Source organism: Semicossyphus pulcher, unplaced genomic scaffold (assembly GCF_022749685.1).
Source record: "Semicossyphus pulcher isolate SPU_LCO1_2020_fin unplaced genomic scaffold, fSemPul1.0.p SCAF_17, whole genome shotgun sequence".
NCBI lineage: Eukaryota > Metazoa > Chordata > Actinopteri > Labriformes > Labridae > Semicossyphus > Semicossyphus pulcher.
The window spans coordinates 16589608-16611972 of record NW_027211681.1 but is presented as its reverse complement, the minus strand read 5'-3'; the positions used below and the strand labels follow the sequence as shown (position 1 = coordinate 16611972).

General features: G+C 39.1%; 1 protein-coding gene across 4 annotated transcripts in view; it reads left to right on the top strand.

Annotated features, from left to right (window-relative positions):
- Positions 1-22365, top strand: part of fam13a (family with sequence similarity 13 member A) — a 53573-nt gene that overhangs the window by 9613 nt on the left and 21595 nt on the right. For all 4 annotated transcript variants that reach the window (XM_069666136.1, XM_069666135.1, XM_069666133.1 and 1 more), the window contains 6 exons: positions 1844-2021; positions 4601-4748; positions 6653-6736; positions 7396-7482; positions 11396-11637; positions 17573-17614. In XM_069666136.1, coding sequence (XP_069522237.1) covers positions 1844-2021; positions 4601-4748; positions 6653-6736; positions 7396-7482; positions 11396-11637; positions 17573-17614 — 781 coding nt within the window. The remainder of the gene's footprint in view (positions 1-1843; positions 2022-4600; positions 4749-6652; positions 6737-7395; positions 7483-11395; positions 11638-17572; positions 17615-22365) is intronic.

Sequence of the window (22365 nt, the reverse complement as noted above, 5' to 3'; positions counted from 1 at the left end):
TCTATTTCTGAATGGTGCGTCAGATATTAAACTTTGGTTTCTTCATGTGTCAGAGCGGTAGGATGGGTAGACTGATTCCACTCTTATAACATGAGTGCATATGGAGTAAGATAATGATCATAACTAAGGACAATGTAGCTGTTTTTGTGTATTTTGTCAACACTATTTTGTCAAATCATTTACAGACTAAGTGATGAATGAAAATAGTCATTAGTCGTAGCCCTAAATGGTTATTTTCAGGCCCTTTGGCTTAAAAAACATTGATAAACAACTTACTTGCAGCGGAGGAAAATGAAGCCAAAATAATAATTTCACAAACGCAGTTCAGGCTGTCCACAGTTCAGATATTCAGTCTCCGGACTCGTTCTTTTCTTGTTTGCATAGTTATAGCAGAAAATAGTTCCCTTTGCAATTATGGCATGTTTTTTATTATAAGTATTTTAGCTTATTGCCCCGTTCATATACGACAATACTCGTGACATGCTTGACACATGTTTGTTAACATTATTTGTGGCAGACTTTTTTAAATACTGTAGACTCTATACTTTTTTCAGTCCATCCTTTGTTTAGAAATACACAAAAGTTAAAACCAATGATAACGTCTACTGTACATACACACACAAACGAATAGAGCTTGCTCAGTTTACTGATTATGCAAATGTCATTGCTAGTTTTCATACTCAAAGGCTATCCAGTTATTTTATCTTTTTTTCAAATGTTGAACTTTTGTGTCCATTTGACTCTTGTAGATATATTGACTCAGACACTTCCTGGTTATTCTGTTACTCTTAATGTAATCAACATCTCTTTTTTTGTACACTACTTTTACAACACCATGGTTAATACAGAACAGTTTTGCTATTGATATTGTCATGTTTTGTAATGTTATATTACATTCAACACATTCTTTTAGAAAAATAAAATAATAACCTGGGTGATGCATTATATTCACAGTGTAATCTCTTTGGCAAACAACAACATTCAAACAAAAGTGTTGAGTCTCTCACCTTAAAATTGATGAAAGTGCTCTTTATGTCCACACTCAGCGCATGTCACTCTTTGCAATGATTTGGTCCTCTAAATGTCTGGGTTCATGTTAGCATGTCTTTTAATCCATCCTCTTGGTTTAAGTGGCATTGACACACCTGTAAAAACAAAAAACAAAATTGTTTTTCCCTTCAATGTGTGTTTGTCGTATGCACTAACCTTTAAGGACTTAAACTAATGTATTATGAAAAGTTGTTCAAGCCCCCTAAATAACCCCACACATGGGACTATGTACTCTACACACTTGTGTTCACACGTACACACAAAATCTGAGCTTAACTAAGCAGCAACAAGAGCAGCTGTGATCTCTGTAAGCCATTTTTTTCCCCCTCTCCATGGACCTTATCAGACAGAAGTGCACACATACCAACTTTTATACGCATGCACACCCTCACATTGACTTGTACGCGCACACAAGTTTGCGTCACTCATTCATTCTTACGGGATCAGTAGTCCCGTTCGTTTATCCAACTCTGACCCAATTATGTATCCTGAGTAATAGCATCAACATATTTTCAGGCTTTTTGCTCTAATGCTCACGTATTACTAGTTACGACAACTAAAGATTAGATTTTACAGAGAACAGGTGGATGGAGATATCACGGCCTGATATCTCCATCCCCATGATACATGAAGTTGTTTGTATCACTCATCATTCAGTTCTTCCAGTGTTGTGAAATGGCTGCTTTATACACATGAGTATCTATCAACTACTCTACAAAAAACTTTTTAGCCACATTTTTTGTTGGATCCCAACCATTGACCCGTTGTGATATTTTTTTGTGTGTTTTTCTAGAGTGTGGCGATGATGTCTCTTGGTCAGATATGAGAGACTTTCTCCAGCAGCTTCCAGATGTTCACCTCAGCCTCCTCCGCTACCTCTGCCACTTCCTCACCCTGGTTGAGTGCAACCAAAAGGAAAACCGTATGACTGCACTCAATCTCGCCACTGTGTTTGGACCGAGTGTCTTTCAGTGAGTAAAAAATAATCCTCGGCCTAAAGTCTCATTTTATAAAACTCTCAACACTGTGTGCTGTACATGTTGTAGAGCAGGGGTGGGCAACCCGGCTCCTGGCGGGCTACCATCCTGCATGTTTTAGGTTTCTCCGCACTCCAACACACCTGATTTGAATGTTTCGCTCGCTACCAATCCCCTGAGACGCTTCAGGTGGTTGATAACGAGCAGATCATTCAAATCAGGTGTGTTGGAGTGTGGAGAAACGTAAAACATGCAGGAAGGTAGCTCTCCAGGAGCAGGGTTGCCCACTCCTGTTGTAGAGCATTGCACAATGTGCGCAATCCACATAGAAGAGGTATACTGTGTTCCAGCTCAAAATACCTGATATTGACCCTATATTGGTAATCAGAAAATGATATTCCTCTAATATCAGTATCAGTTTGAACAATTCCATATCCTGCAGGCTCTACTGTTGTATAAAGAAGATTTGGTCAAGCAGTCAAAAAAGATACCCATTGGCAAATCTCACCTTCAGCCTCTCATCTCTCTTTACTTTTTATCCATACTGTATACTATATAACAAAACAAACAACCAAGCTATATCAAGTTAAAATGTAAGTACTTACTTTTATCGATAACAATTTTATTGAAGGTTTCAAGGGGACACTGAAACAAGCTTTTATAAGACAACCATGACATATTTGAGATGTAAAATGTATCACAAAAGTCTCCTATAAACAGATCTAGCAGGTAAGGGTAAAACATTGGCATTGTTTTTTTCAACCTGATAAATAAATGTCCATATAAACAATATTACATTACCCTCATATGATTAATCTTTGATGTAAAATATTGGTTAGTACAGCCGTTGGGAGGATGATCTTATTTCTGAATGTTTGAGATGGCAGCATGTGGTGAAGCAACAACCACATTAGTTAATAATTCGAGTCAAACAAAACATTCCAATGTCTGCATAGTTTGGCTATTTAAAGATGTTAAAGGTTAAAGAGTCAAAGTATTTGATCCTTAAACTCAATTTCCTTTACACAGGCCTTCTTTAGTGTGTTTGTATCCTTAAAGACCATAACTGACATGGTGTCTTGACTGTGACCTTTATAAAACATCTTGTTGCCGCCTTTAAGTAACAGAGTAAGACAACTTGGTTTAGTCTGTGAAAAAAAGGTAGGCAGACAACAGGAGAGCTCAAGCAGAAGGATTCAGTCGTCTGGTCTCTATTTCTGAATGGTGCGTCAGATATTAAACTTTGGTTTCATGTGTCAGAGCGGTAGGATGGGTACACTGATTCCACTCTTATAACATGAGTGCATATGGAGTAAGATAATGATCATAACTAAGGACAATGCAGCTGTTTTTGTGTGTTTTGTCAACACTTGAAGTGACGTAAAAAAAAAGTAAAAGCTTTTTACTTGAAACAAAAGATGGCTTCAGATTTGGAGAAATCCATAACTTTGCAGTGAGGCCACTTTTGGAGGAACAAAAGAAGGCTAATCAAGAGAGATTAAGTCAAATGTATACATAAAAAGCACAAATAAGCTTGAAAGTATTTCTATAAAAGTTAAAGCGCATTAAGCACATAGTTGCTGTAAATTGTTCTTGATGTTCTGGCATCTCTCTCTGTCAAACTATGTGACCAGCGGGTGGTGCTGCAGCTTATTTAGTGAGGATAAAATGATGACTTTACAAGTCTGCTATGTTGCTCATAAATGTCCCATAGATAAGCTTCTTACCATTGTGTCAGACACATGTTTAAATTGCTCTGTCACTGTGTGAGAAAGAACTGACTGAGTAATTTGGGTTTATGAATGAATGAAAGATGTGAATTTGTCTTTTGACCTTCATGAACCTCTGGAATCAGATGTTGGACTGCTCAAAGTCAGATATTATATCAATCAAATGTCACAATAAAAGGCCCACTCTAATTAGTCTATTTTGAATTGAATGGCATATGACATAAGAAACTATTCAAGTTAATGGGTTCTTAAATGTTGCTATCATGTTCATAAATAAATGATGCATCACTGGCTTCATGTGCCTCTTTGCACCTGCTGAGCTAAGTACCTCTGTTCTCGCTAGCCTATTTAGGATGTGATTACTGGGCAGGGAGTTTTCAAATCATCATGCATGTTCCTGGGTGGCTTCTACAGTGATACACTGGTGTGTTCAAGCTGGGGAAGCCTGCCTGGTGAACAAGATCAGGTCTCAGTGGGCAGAGAGGAAAAAAACTGCACCGGATACCCTGTCATACTGTACAACCTGTTCTCTTCATTAGAGGCTGATCGTGTGTGTGTGTGTGTGTGTGTTGAAGCTATATAATTAGGCCTACAGCCCAGTGTACATCTCAAACAGCTGTTCGGTAGCATCAGAATTCATACTTACTAGAGCAGCTGAATTCTGCTTTGTAAATCAAGGGTTACTTACTGATGCTTACCTTTGAATTTTACTGTCAAAATCACTGTTGCATTAAATCAGGGCTGCAAGGGAAGAGAAGAAAAAGAGGACAAGAAAGTCATTAATTAACAAAACTTTAAGAATCTGACGATATCTCATTACATTTCTTTTGTTTATTTTTTCAGCGTGGCTCCTGGTTTTGAAGCACTGAAGGACCAAAATATCTGTAACAAGATCATGATGAAGCTGATCCAGAACTACAGCAATATATTTGAAGCTGACAGAGACGGAGAAGACTGCACAGAGGAACAGATGACCCTTATTATTGTCAAGGTGTGGTATATTTAAAGGAACAGCAGATGCAAATTTTTGTGTTCTTGGTCAGTAGTATAAAGTGCAGCTTGAACTAACTGTGAGTCATGTTGTGCAGTTTGAGTTCCTCTCTGGCCTCTGAAGTCACCCTTTGCCCATCCACCTGGATGAGTTTATAAATATAGCCTTACATAATGTCAACCTAAAATTGATTCAACTATTGATCTTATACCTCAGCTTCGCGGGGAAGAGCCCTCCACAGGTGGCTGTTTTTCGAGTCTCTGCTTGTTGATTTATATTTGCTGCTCGGATGGCTGATGTCTTCATTGATTAGCTGGTTTGTCCGGTCTGCTGGTTTTCCTCGCAGCATCTCGCTGCTGCTTCATCCGAGGAAAATATGACTGCAAGACACAAACCAAGAACCTGATGATTGATTGATGACAGATTCTGAATAACATTGTGTATTTATTAAATTACACAAATAATCAGTGAAGCATCTCTTGTTTGAAGTTACGAAATCAATATGAAGTCATAAGTTCTAGTTCCCACTTCCCACTTGACCAGACATTAAAAACATTATGATTTTATTGAAAAACCTCTTTCCCAAATAGATGGATATTTATTAACACATAAAGAAACATTTATAGTTAAGTTTATCTGAAAAATTGAAGATACCCTTAATTGGTAGTTACCGTTTTTTCCCAGACAGTGAACCTTCACACAAAATGTAATCTGGTATAGCAAGAAAATATGCTGTATATATTTGTATTTATATTTTTATATACACTGAATAAAGTATTAAATGAAAGATATAAACCACTTGAGAATAAGGGTTTTGAACAACCTTCATTTCCTCCAAAAATTATATACATACCCTCAGTGTCTTTGCTGGTAACTACAGCACTATACAAATTGTGTATTTCAACCAAAAGGACCATATGTGATTGCTGGGGGGTATGAGTAACTTTTCAACAAACGTATAACACAGGAATGTGCAAACCTTTGAAAGAATTTCCACATTTGGAAAGACATCCTTCACCGTGTGATTGATGGCTGTGTTATTGAAACGTGACATGGGCCATATGATGCCACAGTGGTGTGACCAGAAAATGACCACCTGGATTTTGCTCCTCCTAGGTCTTGACCTTAGCAGGGCACCAGGGTGCTTCTCCGACCATTTTTAACATCACGACACAGTGTTTGGTTCCCATGTGACACTATGTCTACTATGCAAAAAAACCTGGTTAATTATATGAGAAATTAAAGTGATCACATGTAACCTGAGCTTGTGAAGTCCAAAGGTCCAGATTTAAAGTGTTAGAGTTAAATTCAATCAGAAAAGCCTTTAATGATACGTAATGTAATTTTTGAATGACATTTCCAGTCACAAATGTCCCACTGTGCCGTTTTGTGAATGCCTATAGGGCACAGCCACATGAGACCCCGCTGACCTGTGGGAAACCCCCCAGTCAGGTTAAGATAGTCTTACACACAAACATGCACAAATGTGCATAAACACGCACTGCCCACTGAAGCCTCTTGCCTCCTGACCTTCCTCTTAATGCCTTTGAACGCAGCACACATGATCACTGGTGTTGCCCTTTCCTTGAGTCATAATGCTGATGAACAGGAGATGTGCATGAAAGTGTTTATGTGTTTGAGGGTGATGTTCAACCTGCTAAAATCTAATCTGACTCCTGTTTATAAGGCTCACAGAAGAGAAGCAAAAGTAGAACACACAGTCGGGACAACTTCCTAAATCACTTCTTGATTGTATAAGGATATTCCAAAGCTACTGTATATATAAGGCAGCAGTTACATCAATAAGACTTAAACATGATTTGCTGCTTCTTATGTTGCTCTTCTGTATGTAAGATGTGGATTACAGATGTGACTGTCTTCTTTTGTCCTCATTCTGGTCCCAGGAGGCGCATGTGACAGAAGCAGACACAAAGACGTCACCCAGCCACCCCAATGGAAAGACACCGGCACCGGTTCCCAGGATAAAGGTGCGCGCCTGGCTTTACAGGCTTGCACGCCTGCATGTGTGCGCCTTTGTTTATGTGTTTACTCCCGTGCTCTGGAAATCTTTGTCTGTCTGCTGTGAGAGTTGTTTATGAAATTCTCAGGTCAAACTTGCGTGAACCCTTTGAATTCCCTTACCTAGTCCTTTTTAACACCAACCATGTGATCCGTGTGACGTGAGGAGCATAACATGGGCATGTTTTGGAAAAACAGTTTTCTTACACCAAAGCCATTTCTGTGTGCGTCAGTGTAGGTTTAAGTGAGCTTCAGAGATATTACCAGTGTCAGCTGACCTGTGTATAATGCCTGGAATGGTAATCAGGTTACTGAATGTGAATACATGATGACTGTTTTAATAATATACTACTGACATTACTGATAAGCTGTCATTTGGACTCAGGAGAAGAACTGATAATAGCATTGTTCAGTAGTATTTTTAATAAAAAATCACATCTGACTTTGCCAAAATAGTTGTGTAAGATTTAGAAAAGAACAGAATAATTTCTTTTGGTTTAATTGTATATATTTTTTATCCTCCAACATAATTGGGAAAATCCTGCAATATTTCATGCATTCAGTTATCCAGGATTGTTTAATAATCTATTAGCTGCCTTATTTTGCTCTCTCCATGCATTTTTCGAAGGCCGAACAGAAAATCCCACCACAAAATGCAGACGTTCTGAACAAATCCTCTTCTACAACTCCGAACGCAAGGCAGAGGAAAAAGAAGGTACAGAAAACAACCATTTGTAACTCTCATTAATGATGTTATATTAGTGAATAAGTGTTCTTGTTTAAGGGGTTTTCTTCTTTTCCTCCTGCTTTCTTATCTACTGTATTACCTTGGTGCTGATTAGCCTGAGGCCATCTTTCAGCCTGCCTCTGAGGCCTGTGGCCTCACAGCTCAGTCACATGGTGTGATTTGATCAAGGCAGTCTGCTGCAGGAAACAGCAACACACTTATTTGCAATGAGAGACAGACACAGGCTGTGGTATGCACTTCTGACTATGTTGTGGTATTATTACAGATGAACCCTGTTGCCACACAAGCTGCATTTGGTCACGTTGTTTATGTATTTTATTTGTGTTAATATAATATCTGTGAGGTTGGCTTCAGTTTGACAACAAGGGCGGACTGAGTTTACTTGCTGTGGTTGTCACAAAATAAGTTTTAACAAATATCTGATGCTACCAATGTGGTGTTCATATCAAGAGTAGTGTCTTTGTAGAGATAATGTAAATGCTGACTGACAGCAAGATAAGCTCAGCAGGGTAAACATGTCTGCTGATAAAGGATGTTTGCTTCCTTCAGTAACCAGTGGTAAATTGTTTAGTTAGTTATATCTTTGAGCTAACAAGGTAGTTCCTCCCCCCTCACTAAGCGCACAGTAAGCTAAACACCATAACAATAAAAGGTGATAACAGCAAATTGCCTTTGATGGTTTTATTGGAACCAATTGTGAAACTGTGAAAACAAAAACAGACCACAATTAGATTCAGTGTTGAGATTCAATTAACAACAAGGTAGTATAGTAATGAGGAAACTGGACTCATAAAAACATGAGGTTAGGTTTACTGAGAGTGTGCCTCATGCCAGGAGGAAACAGGAAGTTTCACCACTGAAATAAAAACTATTACAGTAATTCAACAGTTTTTACTACAACTTTGCGTTAGGGAAATGTTAGCTGCAGCTATACAATCCAATCCACTTTTTTAATATAGCAAATTTTACATAATACATAAAAACACAAAAGCCCGTAAAACATTGAGGGGAGCTTGTTCCATAATTTGGGGGCCACTGCTGAAAATGCACGGTCACCCTTGGTTAGCTAGCTTGTATAGTGGATAGCTTTTAGCAATAAACTAGCATTATAAGTGCTGCTGGTGGCAGAGGAGTAACCAACAGCGATATAACTCCTATCAGAATTTATGAAGATTTAAGTTCATGAAAAACTAAACTCACTAGCTCAAACATCCAACTGTTGATTCCTGTAGGTAAAGCTAAACCAACAGACTCCTAGAAATCCCTCACTTCCTGTCAAAACAAACGTGACTTTACTGATAGAGGAGTGCTCTGATTTCTCAAGTGAGTCATCGAAATATAAAACTTTTAGACATGAATTTCCCCAATGCTCGGAGAGGACCTCCTCTATAAAAACTGTTTCCCTATCATGGCCAGAGTCAACACAGATTTGGCCTCGATGCTTGCTACTAAGATAAAGAGAGTTGAAAGTTCATTTTTTAAGGATTGCCACCGATACATCAGCACCAGAGCTTTAATATCTGTTTGGCACTGTGGCACTGTTAGGTAAACGTGCCATTTGTGTATAAATGATATCTTAGAGAATTTATGAGCCTCAGGCCAGGTTAAGTAGTGAGAGAGACGCCCACAAACAAACACACCCACGCACACGCAATTAGAAAGCCCTAAACATGTCTGTAGTAGCTGTTTGATTTACGATGCAGTCATTAAAAAGCATGAATGTGTGATCAAAGGGGAACTTTGATCACACATGTTTGTATTCATACATGAGCTTTGGTCACTATAAAGATTACACTTATTATATAATAGTTTTTCTCTAATTTGCAAATGTGCTTATTCTCCCAGCTTTATTTAAAAAAGTAAGAATGGGTACGGATTAAAATGCAAAGACACTCAAATCTAGTCATCCGGGAAATGCGCTGTCACCAGACAATAAGGAGAGATAGTTAACAGAGGGCAGCTACAACTGTCTGTAAAGTGACAAACAATAAGTTCTTAGTTTTTTAATTGACTTTCTTTTGATATTATAGACACAAACAAATTCTAAGATAATCCATGATTTAGAAAGCAGGTCATATCCTCGTTTTGGTCTGTCAGGCTTCTTTGCCGTCTGGCCTATTTAGCTCCTACTTGTTGTTCACTTTCAGCTCTTTTTTTATGCATAGGCAGAAACTGAGACCCAGGAATGGAGGCAGCATGAAGAGTCAGTGGTTAACACCATTGAAACTGACCCGCAGTTTGATCTTTTGCTATGTCTGTTGGTTTCCATTGCTGTGTCTGATATCATTCCCTGTTCAGTATTTGTGTAGTCCCACAATGTCATTAATAAAGTAGTATATCTACTGTGGATTCAAATTACCTACTTTCTAATTTACCATAACAATCATGATACATTGCACAGACAGGAAATTGTTAATTTACTTGGTAGGCTGCTAGGCTAGGTAGCATAACATTTTGTCAACCATGATACCCAGCTGTTTGCCATGACATTATTTATTAGCCAACATTTACCATTCATATTATTACAAGTTGGTTTAAAAATGCACCATAGCTGATTCAGAACGTTGCGTATCATTTGCAGCCATCATTGGTTGTTTATATAAATGCCTTAACTGCGCTTAACCATCTGCAATTTAGATAAAACAGTTATGAACGGCCCAACCTCAATCAGGTCAGAAGGAAATCAGGAGAACTGGAGGGAGACCAGACGGACATCCACCAGAGCAAACAAAACATGAGCTCGCAGATTCGTCTGGTTTCCAGATTAAAGTAGTGATTGAATAAGCAATTAATTTCAGTATCCACTTTTCAAACAACTGTATATTGATGTATTAGAGACTAAATTGTTGCTAAGTAACTGTATTGTTTGGCAAGTTTCCATTAGATTTCATTGATAATGCTTTAAGGGTTTTTTTCTATAAAGCACAATAACAATGCAAAAAAAACATTACAACTGAAAAACAACCACTGAAACAAGCAAAACTCCCTTCTGCATTCTCCTTTCCTCTCTCAGTGACACATTTAGCCACATCGATAACAAAGCCCAGAGTGGCAAAATCCCTACCAGGTCTAGCTAAAGAAGATTGTGTAGCTAATTATGTTCCCAAAGATTCACCCATTAAGTGCATCAATGGCTAAATGGAGGCAGCATCCATAGATTTTTATAACAACCCATTAAGTTAAAGCCTAAATGGAAATGTTCTGCTGGTAATTGGTTTAAAAAAAGTAAGCCTTTTAATTCAACCAATGAGCTCAGACTCTTTTAGCATTGGTTGTTTTTGACTATTATCGATACAGAAGCTGCTCGCGATTTTGTCCGCTGTTAACCACAGCCAGCCGGCTATTTGGCCTCAGTATGTTGTTTTTGCAGTAAATATGCAGTCCTCTCCTTGTATACGGAGAGAAAGACCTCTGACACATTCTTTAACGCTCTTCTCAGGCGTCCTTGGTTAAAACTCTGTAAAAATGCAGAAGGCTACTGTTCACAATGTAGCTATAATTAGGTTACGGTTCTTCTCCTGTGCTACAGTCGGCAGTTCACGCCGTTTATACCCACTCAGGGTCAGCACGGTAAGACAAACATCTGTCTAACCTTACAGTTTTACAAGCTAACCTTTTTTTCCTCGCCCCTCTTTTGTGGTTCTTTTATTGCTCTGTGCTTCACCTCAGCAGATCTTTGAATGCATGTGTTCAGTAACCTGAGCAAAGGTTCAGTGTGTTTCTCTCTGTGTGCGGCTGTATGAGCTTGATTGGGCAAAAATGGTATCAGTTGTGTATCATTTACCTCTCGTGCTTTCTCATGTTTCCCATCACGAGACTCACCTGCTGCTGACATCTCCCTCTCTCTCTCTCTCTCTCTCTCTCTCTCTCTGTAAAACAGGTGAGGAAAGGGAAGAGTGACGGCATAATTCAACTCGTCCCTCAGCCCCGCCAGTCTGCTGGGTTGCCCCATGCAAGAATCCAGTCCATTGCAATAGTTTTGACCTCAGAGCAGAGGAGTCCCAGTCCAGAACGGATGGAGACAGCTCCCCTTCCACTGGCTCGCCAAGACACCCCAGACACTGCCTCGCACCTGGGCCACCTCACCGTCAGCCCCTCAGGCAGCATGGAGGCCCTCAGCAGGTCAGTCTGTCCGCTCAACGAGCATGTATTACCTGACATTTATGGATGCATTTTATGCTTTAATTTCTTTTTTTGTGAAGGCCATTTTTGAAATAATAATCTTAAGCCCTTCATGAGCAAAAAGGAAAGCATGCAGCAACAACTACTTTGTGACATTTAGTCAGTTACTGCTGCTGGTTTATGATCATTAGTGTGATCACATGCTTTTACGAACACCTAAGGTCATATGATACAAATAAAACATCAGTGCTGCACACATCTAACTGTTTAATACTTTTCAGTTCCAGTGTGTAAAATGTGCAGGATACGACCAGTGCTAAATAGGTTATACCCACTGTTTGCATAGGTGATGTACTATCAGTCAAGGGTGAAGAATCCTCAGTGTTTGACAGTGTTCAGCGATCTAATGCCCAAGCCTCGTGGCAATGTGCCCCTGGCATGCAAACAAGCCTATTATAAGAAGCTGAAACTGGAACCACTTGGTGTCAAGTGTCCTCAGTCCTGGAATAGCAGTTCTACAGCTGTGTCTGTTGTTGGGGCTCCTGCTGCTTTGCTCAAGTGCTAGCATTTACCTTGGTTGTTACCACACCTGCACTGTTTGGCTAAAAATCTCGCTACTATAAAGTTTAAAGATTCTTTTTACACACTCCAAATCCAGTTGATCCGTTGTGTATTGTTTCAGTTGAGTGATTTTTCTTGCTTATTTTCAAAAATTTTATACAGGTTAGTGTTAGGGTCACAACTTTAACAATGTTAAGAATAATGTAAATGAAGGAAAACTAGAAAATCTAGTGTCGATCAAAGCAATAAACATCTCGTGTGACGTTGAAGATCCAAGATAAGAAATGATGACCCTGTTCTGACTTCCACGTCGGCTTGTCGAACACAGCAGTGACCTTTAAGTGTGACATTAATCAGAGTTTCAAACCGTGTCAGCACCAGATCCATTAACGCATTACATAAAAGTTTAGTATGACACACACGGTGGTGTGCTCTCACACATACCTTTATACGCGTCGTATTCATTTATACTAATTTAGATATTAATGTGACATAATCGTAATTTTTTCATTAGTTTTTTTGCTTAATTTTATCCCCAAAATAATGAACACTAATGTACGTGCAAACTAAAATGTATTGAAATCAATCAGGTCAACCATTGCCTCTTAATGAAACAGATGTTCCTGTTTACATGAAGTGGCAAATATAATACTTCCAAGGTGGCAAGAGCTTTCCTCACCATGTCAGAGTACCAGTAAATCTCCTGGTGGGTGTCCCTCTCCCCCTAAATGTCTCCCTGTGAGGTGGCATTGGGTGACTAATGTACAGACAGCTTGACAGGGGACCCCAGTGAAGTGCGTCAGCAAGATGAACTCACTGGTATTTACTAATAAACACCTGCATTTATTAAAAAGGTTAAAAGTTAACTGCAAGAAGGCTTATCATACGTTAATAGCTGTGACTTTGACACACATCCCGTAGCATGTATGTGATAATTTTCCATGAGTGGGTTCATCTGTGTTTTCATATCAGGGGCTGCTCTCATGGCTGCCTGTCAGCTTGCTCTCACTTTCTATAGGTATGTGTTAGACAAGTTAGTGTCAGTACAGTGCAGCATATGCAGCAGCACAGCCACATGGAGTACAGCTGCATTAAACATATCTAGAATGACAAAATGAATGAACTTCTTTTGTCCAGCGTTTTATTTTTTAATTAAAATGAAATTTTTTTATGAAGTTAAATGTTGTATTTTCATAATTTAAAGTTAATTTAAATTTTATTTTTGTAATTTTAGTATGTGAAATATGAGATCATGTATTTAGGACATATGTCAACACCTTGGTGGTGATAAAGAAGCAATTTTTACGATTTATCTGATGACATTAGGCACATGCAACCTGCATTCCAGGAACTCCCTCTGTGCCGAGTCACTTCAATCCCTCAACACTTTCAGCACCTTCAAGAAATCTAATCATCATCCCCAGGGTTTCGTATTAGTGGCATCAGTCTTATCGTGCGTCTGCCCAAATTACCTCCTTTAACAAGACTCTTAGCCTCCCTATAAAATATATTGCTACAGTAATTTAGTATGCCACAATGCTCTCACCTGTACCTGAAATATGACACCAGCCTCATTCTCCACACAGGCCACAGGAGCCAACATAGCAGCGTCATGTGAACTTATTCTGCTCTCCGCATTGCGTAGTTACTCGTAAAGGGGTGCATACTGGCTTTTGTGTGTAGTTACCATGGTTCACTGAGTCTTGTGATGTAACCAATGGGTTTCTTAGAAGCCCATTGGAAATTGGTGGAAGTGAGGAACTTTGCAGTGTGGTGTGAGTGCAGATTCCCTGTGGGTATCTTGGTATTGTTGGCCGCCTGTCAGGAAGTATCATCCGTCAGCCTGACAGCCTGACAGCATATATTTACAGCAAGAACCCGCTGGCTGGATCAAACTGGTTTTCCTGCATTTATGATGTTAGTGCGTATTTTCCAAATCTCATACAGGACAGAGCCCCCCAATTGAGGTCTATGAAGGCTCTCAGTAAACCAGCCCACTGGGTATGCAATATTAGAACTCTTCTAATATCAGGCTATTGTACAATGACGATCTAGCCTCTGGGGATGGTCGCTAACATTTTGAGGGTGCAACTTTTGAGGAAAGTGAGGGAAATGGATTCAAATAGGTGCTCCAAAGTCGATAGTCAAAATCATCCACATAGTTTAGCATTCCCTGAAAAAAAGAGTTTATTATTCATTTAGTCGGATGGTTCATCATCAGCAATGTTTTAAGCAATCATTTTTTGTTCAAGTGTGAGGATTTTATGCTTTTATCATCTGGTTTTTGAATTGTTAATGAGAATTTGAATGTCACTTTGGGCTCTGGCCTTCGAGATATTGTGATGCGTGTTTTGAAAGTTTGGTCTGACATTTAACACAAAATACTGGTAAAAAAAAAAAAACCCATAGAGATTGATGTGAGAACTTCAGTTTACAACCTAAAGCATTATAAGGCTCTTTGTTGTTACAACATTATTTTCTCTGTTGAATTGAGGGTATACCAAACATGCTAAGCAGGCTTATCCAACAAATACTTATGGTGTCGACCACCACTCAGTTTGTGCTCTGAGGTATTCTAAGAATGTCCAGCATCCGACTAAAAGCCGATGGTTTGGGGGTCCTAAATGGATTTGATGCTGCACAAGGGGACACAGGTCTGCAGTTGTGCTTGGCCCTTTATTAATGAATGCAGTTTGCAAAAAACAAACATCAAGTTAATGTTGATACATTTGGTTCGAGCTTTAGACCCAAGTCAGCAGAAAAACAAAAAGTCTAGAATAGTCTAAGACCCAAACTATAGCTTCTTTTAAGGAAAAATAAATCTGTAATAGCGGCATCAGATCTTTATTAGTTTATTCGGAAGTGTTTGTGCATGTCGGAGAGAGATTTTTGAATAGTTAAGAAGTGTAGAGAGAGGAGAGGGACCCTGCCAAAAATTACTGGAGCTAACTTGAGGATTATTCGAGCGTCTGCTTAGTAAGAATGCCTTTGTTAACACGGTAAAATTATTGAAAAGTGGAGCATGTCATTGTTGACCAACTTGTCATTGGTAGTTTTCCGTTTGTCCTGGAGGGATCAGGAATTTTCTGAGCACCCCTACAAAGCTTGTCCTTATCCCCTCAGTAAGGTAGTGGGTAAGCAGGATTTCCGCTTTCGCAATTCACGGCAGCAGTGACGGCACACATTATTTTAATACGCTTGCCAGACTGTGTAACACCGGTTAAGAAGTTTGGGGGGGGGAAACCATTCTCCCCTGAGGCTTTAAAAATATTTGGAAGTGCTTGTGGTAATTTACACCTGCACCTGCAAAAAGGCCGGAGGAACATATTGTACATTCCCAGTACATTGTGTCATTTGAGAAGACTTTTGAAGTTCAACGAACTTTGACCCTTTTTGATTTCCACTTGACTTGAAACCTAAACCCTTTGTTTTGAACTTGTTGATTTGCTGCTCAAAGTGGTTTGTTCTCCCCCAGACGGTCCTGCCCCTTACTGTAAGCCCCATGAATGCACGTCACGTACCAAAACACACCTGGGAACCAAACATTCACTCATTGTTCCACTCAACAACAACTCTGTTTTTGGGGGTTTTAGAACAATTGAGACTCGACATATTTACAGACTTCAATCCTTTATGGGCACAGAGGACAAAGTTACCTCTTACTGGAAGTTGTTTCAATGTGTTGTCTATTTTTGTTTTCTTACAATAACAATAACGACTAAAACAAATCTAACTCAAATATTTATGATGGAGGATTTTAATTTTTTTTTATCAAATCATCAGCAGATTATTTCCTTAATTTTTTTTCTCATTGTTCTGTAACATGTCTTAATGCTTTCAGATGCCCGTCACAATTTTCTAAAACCAATCTGATGTGGTCCCATTACTTGTTTTGTATATCCAACAGTACAACATCCAATAATATTTATTTTACAGTTTTCTTGTGTGGACAAAAGCAAGATTAGAAAATTGTTTATGTATCATAATGAAGGTTGCTGATTGTTTTTCTTACAATGGACTTGTCGAGCAATCTCCTGCTTTTTTCACCTCTATAAACAAGTGGAATATTTAGCATTCCTGTTTTGAAGCAATAAGTAAAACGTGAAGAGAACATACAACAAGCCCAACCCTTGTGTCATCCACTACATGATAAATACTCAGTTGAGCAACTGAAATGCTGTACATGGTTGTCTTTTAACTTGACCTTTTGTCCAAATTCTTTCTGTTGTAAAATGAGAGCACTGGTACAGTTCCTGTTAAGTAGAGTTTGCTTAAGTATTTCTGTCCTTTTCAAACTGCAGCCGTGTTGCTCCTGTGTTGTACGCATGTTGTCCGCCATCCTTTACAAGTGAGAGACAGACTCAGATGCATGAAACTTATGCAGCAGGCAGTCTACACAGATATGATGATCAGCGAACTACCGTTAATATCACCATTGATCCCAGAGACTCAGAATGAGAATACACAGGAGTAAATGTGCTGTATATGCTTTGTCTAAAGGATACTCCTAAAACAAAAATCTTATTGGCATATCACACATCTTAGTATGAACATGGTGCTTTCCAAATAAGGCCTAATTCGGAATAAAATATGCTGTTCACATGCCCCATATCCCATATGTGCATGTAAACATATTCCATTTGAGAGTGAGCAATTGTAAAAAATACCATGACACTCAAACTGAAGCAGCCAAATGGGATGCAGCCATCATATTTTCATTAAATTAAAACCGGTGTCTTTGATACTATGTCGAAACATGTCATAACCTCGATGGATTTATGCCAAATTTGCTATAGATTTGATTGATTTGATTTTAAAATACATTTGATAGAATTTGATCTAAATATCATATCATTTTATATACATTTACAGTATATAGTCAGCCTTAACGTTGTTATTACCAGGTTTACCAGTTCAGATTTGGTTGCGTTTTTTTCCCTCCTGCTTTGACCCCAGAGAAGATAAATTCAGTATTTCAGCTGTGCTCGGCAAACAAGACTGGCCGATTATGAAATATTCAGCCTGTACGTGCCAGGATATGAAAATGTTAAGCAACCTCAACATTCAGCGCCAGCACCGAGTTCCTCTAAACGTTGCATAATTTCATCATGAGCTGCTGGCATACATCCAGTGGCAGCAGCCAGCCTATATTCTAGAGCAGCACACATTTCTCTCTTGGTTCATAATAATTACCAGAGACAAGTCCCACAAAGGCACTGATCTGTCGCACTGCATGGCTATTATTCTGCAGACAAAAGCCAGCCTTATGCTCCTATTTTCAGCCCCAGTGACATGTCATGATGTGTGGAGGGGGGTTAATGTTTTTTATGCCGTAGCACTTCATTAATAACAGAAATTTGTTTTTAAATTCCAGCTCCCAGGAAGAAGATAGGCCAATATCTCCTTTCTACATGAGGTAGGCCTCCTTTCTTTTGAGTTTGAAAGCTTTCAGAACTGAGTGAGAGTGGGTTGTTTTGGAGTGGAGGTGTGGGGGAAGTGGCTGTGTGCTGCCTTAGTGCATTATCATCGGAAACAATGGAACCACCAGTTAGAGGGAAAGCAGGGCGGCGTACACATGCAACAGTTTGCTCGCCACTGTTTGGTTATTGTGGCGGAGGCAGCCGCAGCACATGTTTCAGACACACCGCTAAAGCAAAGAAACAGGTTAAGACACAGTTTCAGAATGATGTCATGGTTAAGATCAAGGAACTGTTTTGGAAGAGTATAACTACCAATTTAATAATTATTCCTTTGGTTTAGTCTTTTTTTTAAGTAAAAAAAAAAAAGAGAGAAAGTTTTGCTGCTTTTCATTTTATATTCTTACATTTAACTGATTTACCAGATTTATCAGTAATGAAAATAACCATTAGTTGCAGCACTAATGACATCTGGTGACATCCAACTACTATTATAATTTAAATGGAATTGAATAGTGTTAGCCATTAGTGCCAAGTGGAACATGTACAACAATACATGTATACAAAATACTGTCAACATCCTGATTGTGAACGTGCAAGAGATGATGTTTCTGTATCACCCGACCACACCCACTTGATAGTCACTGTTTAATCATCAGTGACTCTACTGTCATCATTTCCCATGTAGCTCTCAGTGCATGTTGACCTAAAGCACTCGTTACTCAGCAGTTTGCACAGTCAGTGTAAACAGCTGCTTCTTCAGTTGGCACGTTTTAAATGGAGTGTTGTCTGCTGATATGCCCTTAGAGCTGATATGGCTGCAGGGCAGTTGTTGTGTGATCAAGCATTTACATTTCTCTTCCCCAAAAAGAGCTGAATGGACACAGGACAAGATAAGGCACTCGGAGCCGACAAAAAAAGGATTCCAGTACAGCTTTGAATTCACGTGATTGTGTATAGAACCAAAAAAACACATCAATATGTCTGACTAGGACATCTTTTCTCTTTAAATCTAATAAAACCGATATCCTCTTAACCCATGATGTAAGGTCATAGTAGTAGCGCATAAATCCAGGTCCTAGACATGTGGTCAGTAATAGAGTCAGCTATGTACAGTATGTGTAGAATTTAATACATAACTATAACCTGTTTTACGTGTTACGATGCATATAATCTCTGTGTATTTATTACATAATCTCTGCACTCAGCAAGCTTACTCAGTAAACTAGAAGTGACATTTTGTAGAACTACTCACATTTTGCAATTTAAAACCTTTATAGGTCTCTAATACTCATTATATAGCATGTACACACCAAAGGGTATGCATACATGGAAATGAAATATGTAAGTGCATGTTAGAGTACTTTTGCGTTACCAATAATTAAAAATGACCCCCTTTGCGGCTCGTTACACATGTTATATTGTCAGGACGGCGTGTAGCCTACTGTACATCTACCTTTGAATGAATTGACCTTACATCATTGCAGCCTAGTTTATGGCCCATAATCTGTACGTCTGCAGCCTCATAACAGGAATGACAGACGCAATATAACCTTTAAAGCTCTTTATTATGCTAACAATCGGACAGTGAACAGGGCAGAGGCATACAGTATTTGGCACAGCTGTTTCAAAGACAACAATACAACACAGGCTCTTAGTCCCCACCAGTGTTGCGGAGCTGCAGATAGTAGCTGCTGATGCTACTTCAGAAGTAGAGCTCTTTAAAGCTGACAAGCACTTAACATCCAGACACAACTTACATTTCACGATGATGTTGTCCCTTTCCCCAAAAATTCAAAATAATAGTAAATGCTGTCCTCTCTGCCATCTCGCTCGTTGAGTTAGCTAGCAACGCATGTGCACTGACACAGCTGTGTTTACCTCACGCTGGTACACAGCTACCTGCCAAGAAGTAGGAGAGCGACCAAAACAGTGCTTCGGGGATTTTCTTTTTTGTGGCGACAAACGAAAAAGGGAAATACGTTTTTTTTTCATTAACGGATTACTTTTGATGAAAAAGTAACTAAATAAAGGAGTACTTGAATTGCAAAAGTAGTGCGTTATGTTAATTGTTGCAACAAAAAATTAATCTAAGTATTCTAACGGATTACTTTGTAACACGTTACCCCCAACACTGGTATCCAGCACGTAGCTACATGCTAACATTAGCATGCTAAAGGTCAGTCTAGTTTGCAAAGTGTTTACTTTACAGAACAACTAGACTGGAAGGAGGACTGAAGAGCCAGCTGCCACAGTGAGACGTGAGAAAATTTTAACACTAGGACAGAAATGCATATTTTCAGAAAGTCTCACCTGCAAGACTTCTACAGCGTATAATTGGTTTCTAATGTGAAAAGTTCAGTTGAGTGAACTTCACGTCACTAGAAGAACAGCCAGGGGATCTCTAAAGTCAAACAGCTTTGTCCTCTGGGGGCCAACAATGCATGTACAAAATCCAATAGTTGTAAGAATTGAGAACAAGCCAAAGATGTGACCAATCCACTTCCTGCCATAGACATCTCTAGAGCCAAATAGATGTCATTACCTTTATATCTGTGAACTATTGGTTAGGCAAAATACGTTCCTTGGACGTGTTGTCTTTGGCACTTTTATACACTAAAATATACCTCTATAAATATTTGGAAAACATAGTTTACAGACTAAATGAAAATGGAATCAGTGGTTGCAGCCCTAGTTTGTCTCCCTCTGAAATGACGACTTTTGGCTGTTCTTTTGACACTTCCTCTCCCATTAACTTATCTTGCTCACGTTCAGCAATGATGACTAATCCATGGCCTACTTGTACTTTGTCACATACACACACTTACCAGACAGACCTTCCCTGTCTCTGCTGAAGTCTACTCACATTCCTTTACAAACAGAGACTCTCATGCTGCCACATGGGAGCTTAACCTCAGCCCAGTCAAAAAGGATCATATTTTTCTTCTGTGTGAGTTGACCAAAGACTCTGAAGGTCCTGGCTAATATCTGACTGTGGTGTAATAGTGGATTACATGAATGGACGGCCCGGGGTACACAATGTGGGGAATTTAACTGGTATAAGCCTAAGCTGTGAAAGCCTTGGAGTTGTTTCCTCTTTGATTTTTATGCCTTTCACAACACTTAACTTCTAAACTCAGACACAAACTACAGAAACATTATTGTGTTGTGTTTTTCTTTGCACAGCAATTTTCTAAGAAGCAAACTTTTAAAAGCAAAGATTTGCATGGTGGCTTTTTAACACAAATTAAAAAAGAAAACGCACAATTAAACTGCCAGACTTATCATTTTATTACAGACCTGACTTAACAGTTCAGTAATTCTAACACACATCCTTAAACTGAAAGTAAACAGCTAATGACTTGTAAATGGACAACCAAAAGTTTAACATTAGTTAGGAAACTGTTAGCTTAGCCCTGCCTCATCTATCATTAGTTCTTTCATGCGCCTCTCTGACAGCGATAGCCTTGGCCGGACTCATTGTGTTTTTGTATTTTCCAGACAAATTCCATCTGTCCGCCCATATGTCTGTACCTCTGTCCTTGTTGTCTGTGGGCAGTCAACATTTACAGAGTTCAGCAAACTCTTCAGTACCCATCACACCACAGCTAAGCAAAGTCTTTGGTCTGGAAGAAATTAATTACGTTGTTAACATCAAACTGTTCTGGGAAAAAAAAAGCAGAGCAGACGGTCTTTCATTCAAGTGCATCAGAAGTTTAAGTCCTGAAAGACCATTTTTAGTTCAGTCTGGGCTACCCATTGGACAAGCCTGAGATGACGCACTTGACGCTCAGCAGTCTCAGACAAAACATTACAGCCTCAATGTCAGGTTGCTGACAACAAGTTCAGGGATAAGTCTCCGACTTCCTCCTTCGTCTACTTCCCTTTTAAGATTCACTTCTAAAATGGAAACACTGATTCTCCTCCTGGTCACGGCCATGTCTTTTGCACCCTCCCCAACAAAGCATATTCTGCAACACCAACCATGCTGATGACGAAGGCGAGAAAACAAGCTCTCTCCTGACCAGGCTGAAGAGAGCTCTTCTTACTCCTATTTGGCATGGACCCACTGCCTTGTACAACTGCCCCCAACCCGAGCCTCTGACACGTGGCTGGAGCAGAGCTTGACCACACAAAGTTACTTTTAATTTATTTATTTATTCCCTTTACGTTAACGTGTAACATTAGCAAGTTTGTTTTCAGATCAAACCTTTATGTCACTGTCAAACAGGTACACTAGAAAGGCAAGCATTCAATTTCTATACTGTACATTTTTTACAACTTACATATGAAATCACACAACGTGTGCTGACGTATGTTTTCATAGTTTAAGGATATTTGTGTTAAAGGATTGTTTGCTTAGCTTCCTCATGTTCTAATGGTGATGTTTCTGATACTTGTGTTTCTGAAGTTCATGACTCAGACTGTCCCCATTACACATTTGGCGACAAGCCTGTCTCTTCCCTAAAGGGTCGCAAGTATTTTTTTTTCCAGCCAGTGATATTACATCCTTTGGTAATAAATCAAATGGTCACACTTCGTCCATACTGTGCCAAACCAAAGTTTTATTTGGGATGATGATTGCGCCCCCACTGGATATTTATATAAGACATATAAGAGCGCTGATTCCACATTACAGACCAGAATAGACGGTTGATTTGTGAACAAAGTTTTATATTACAGAAAGTCATGAAAATTAACTACGTGCCATATAAGGACTTGTGTATAGATGAGGATTCACAGGTAAACA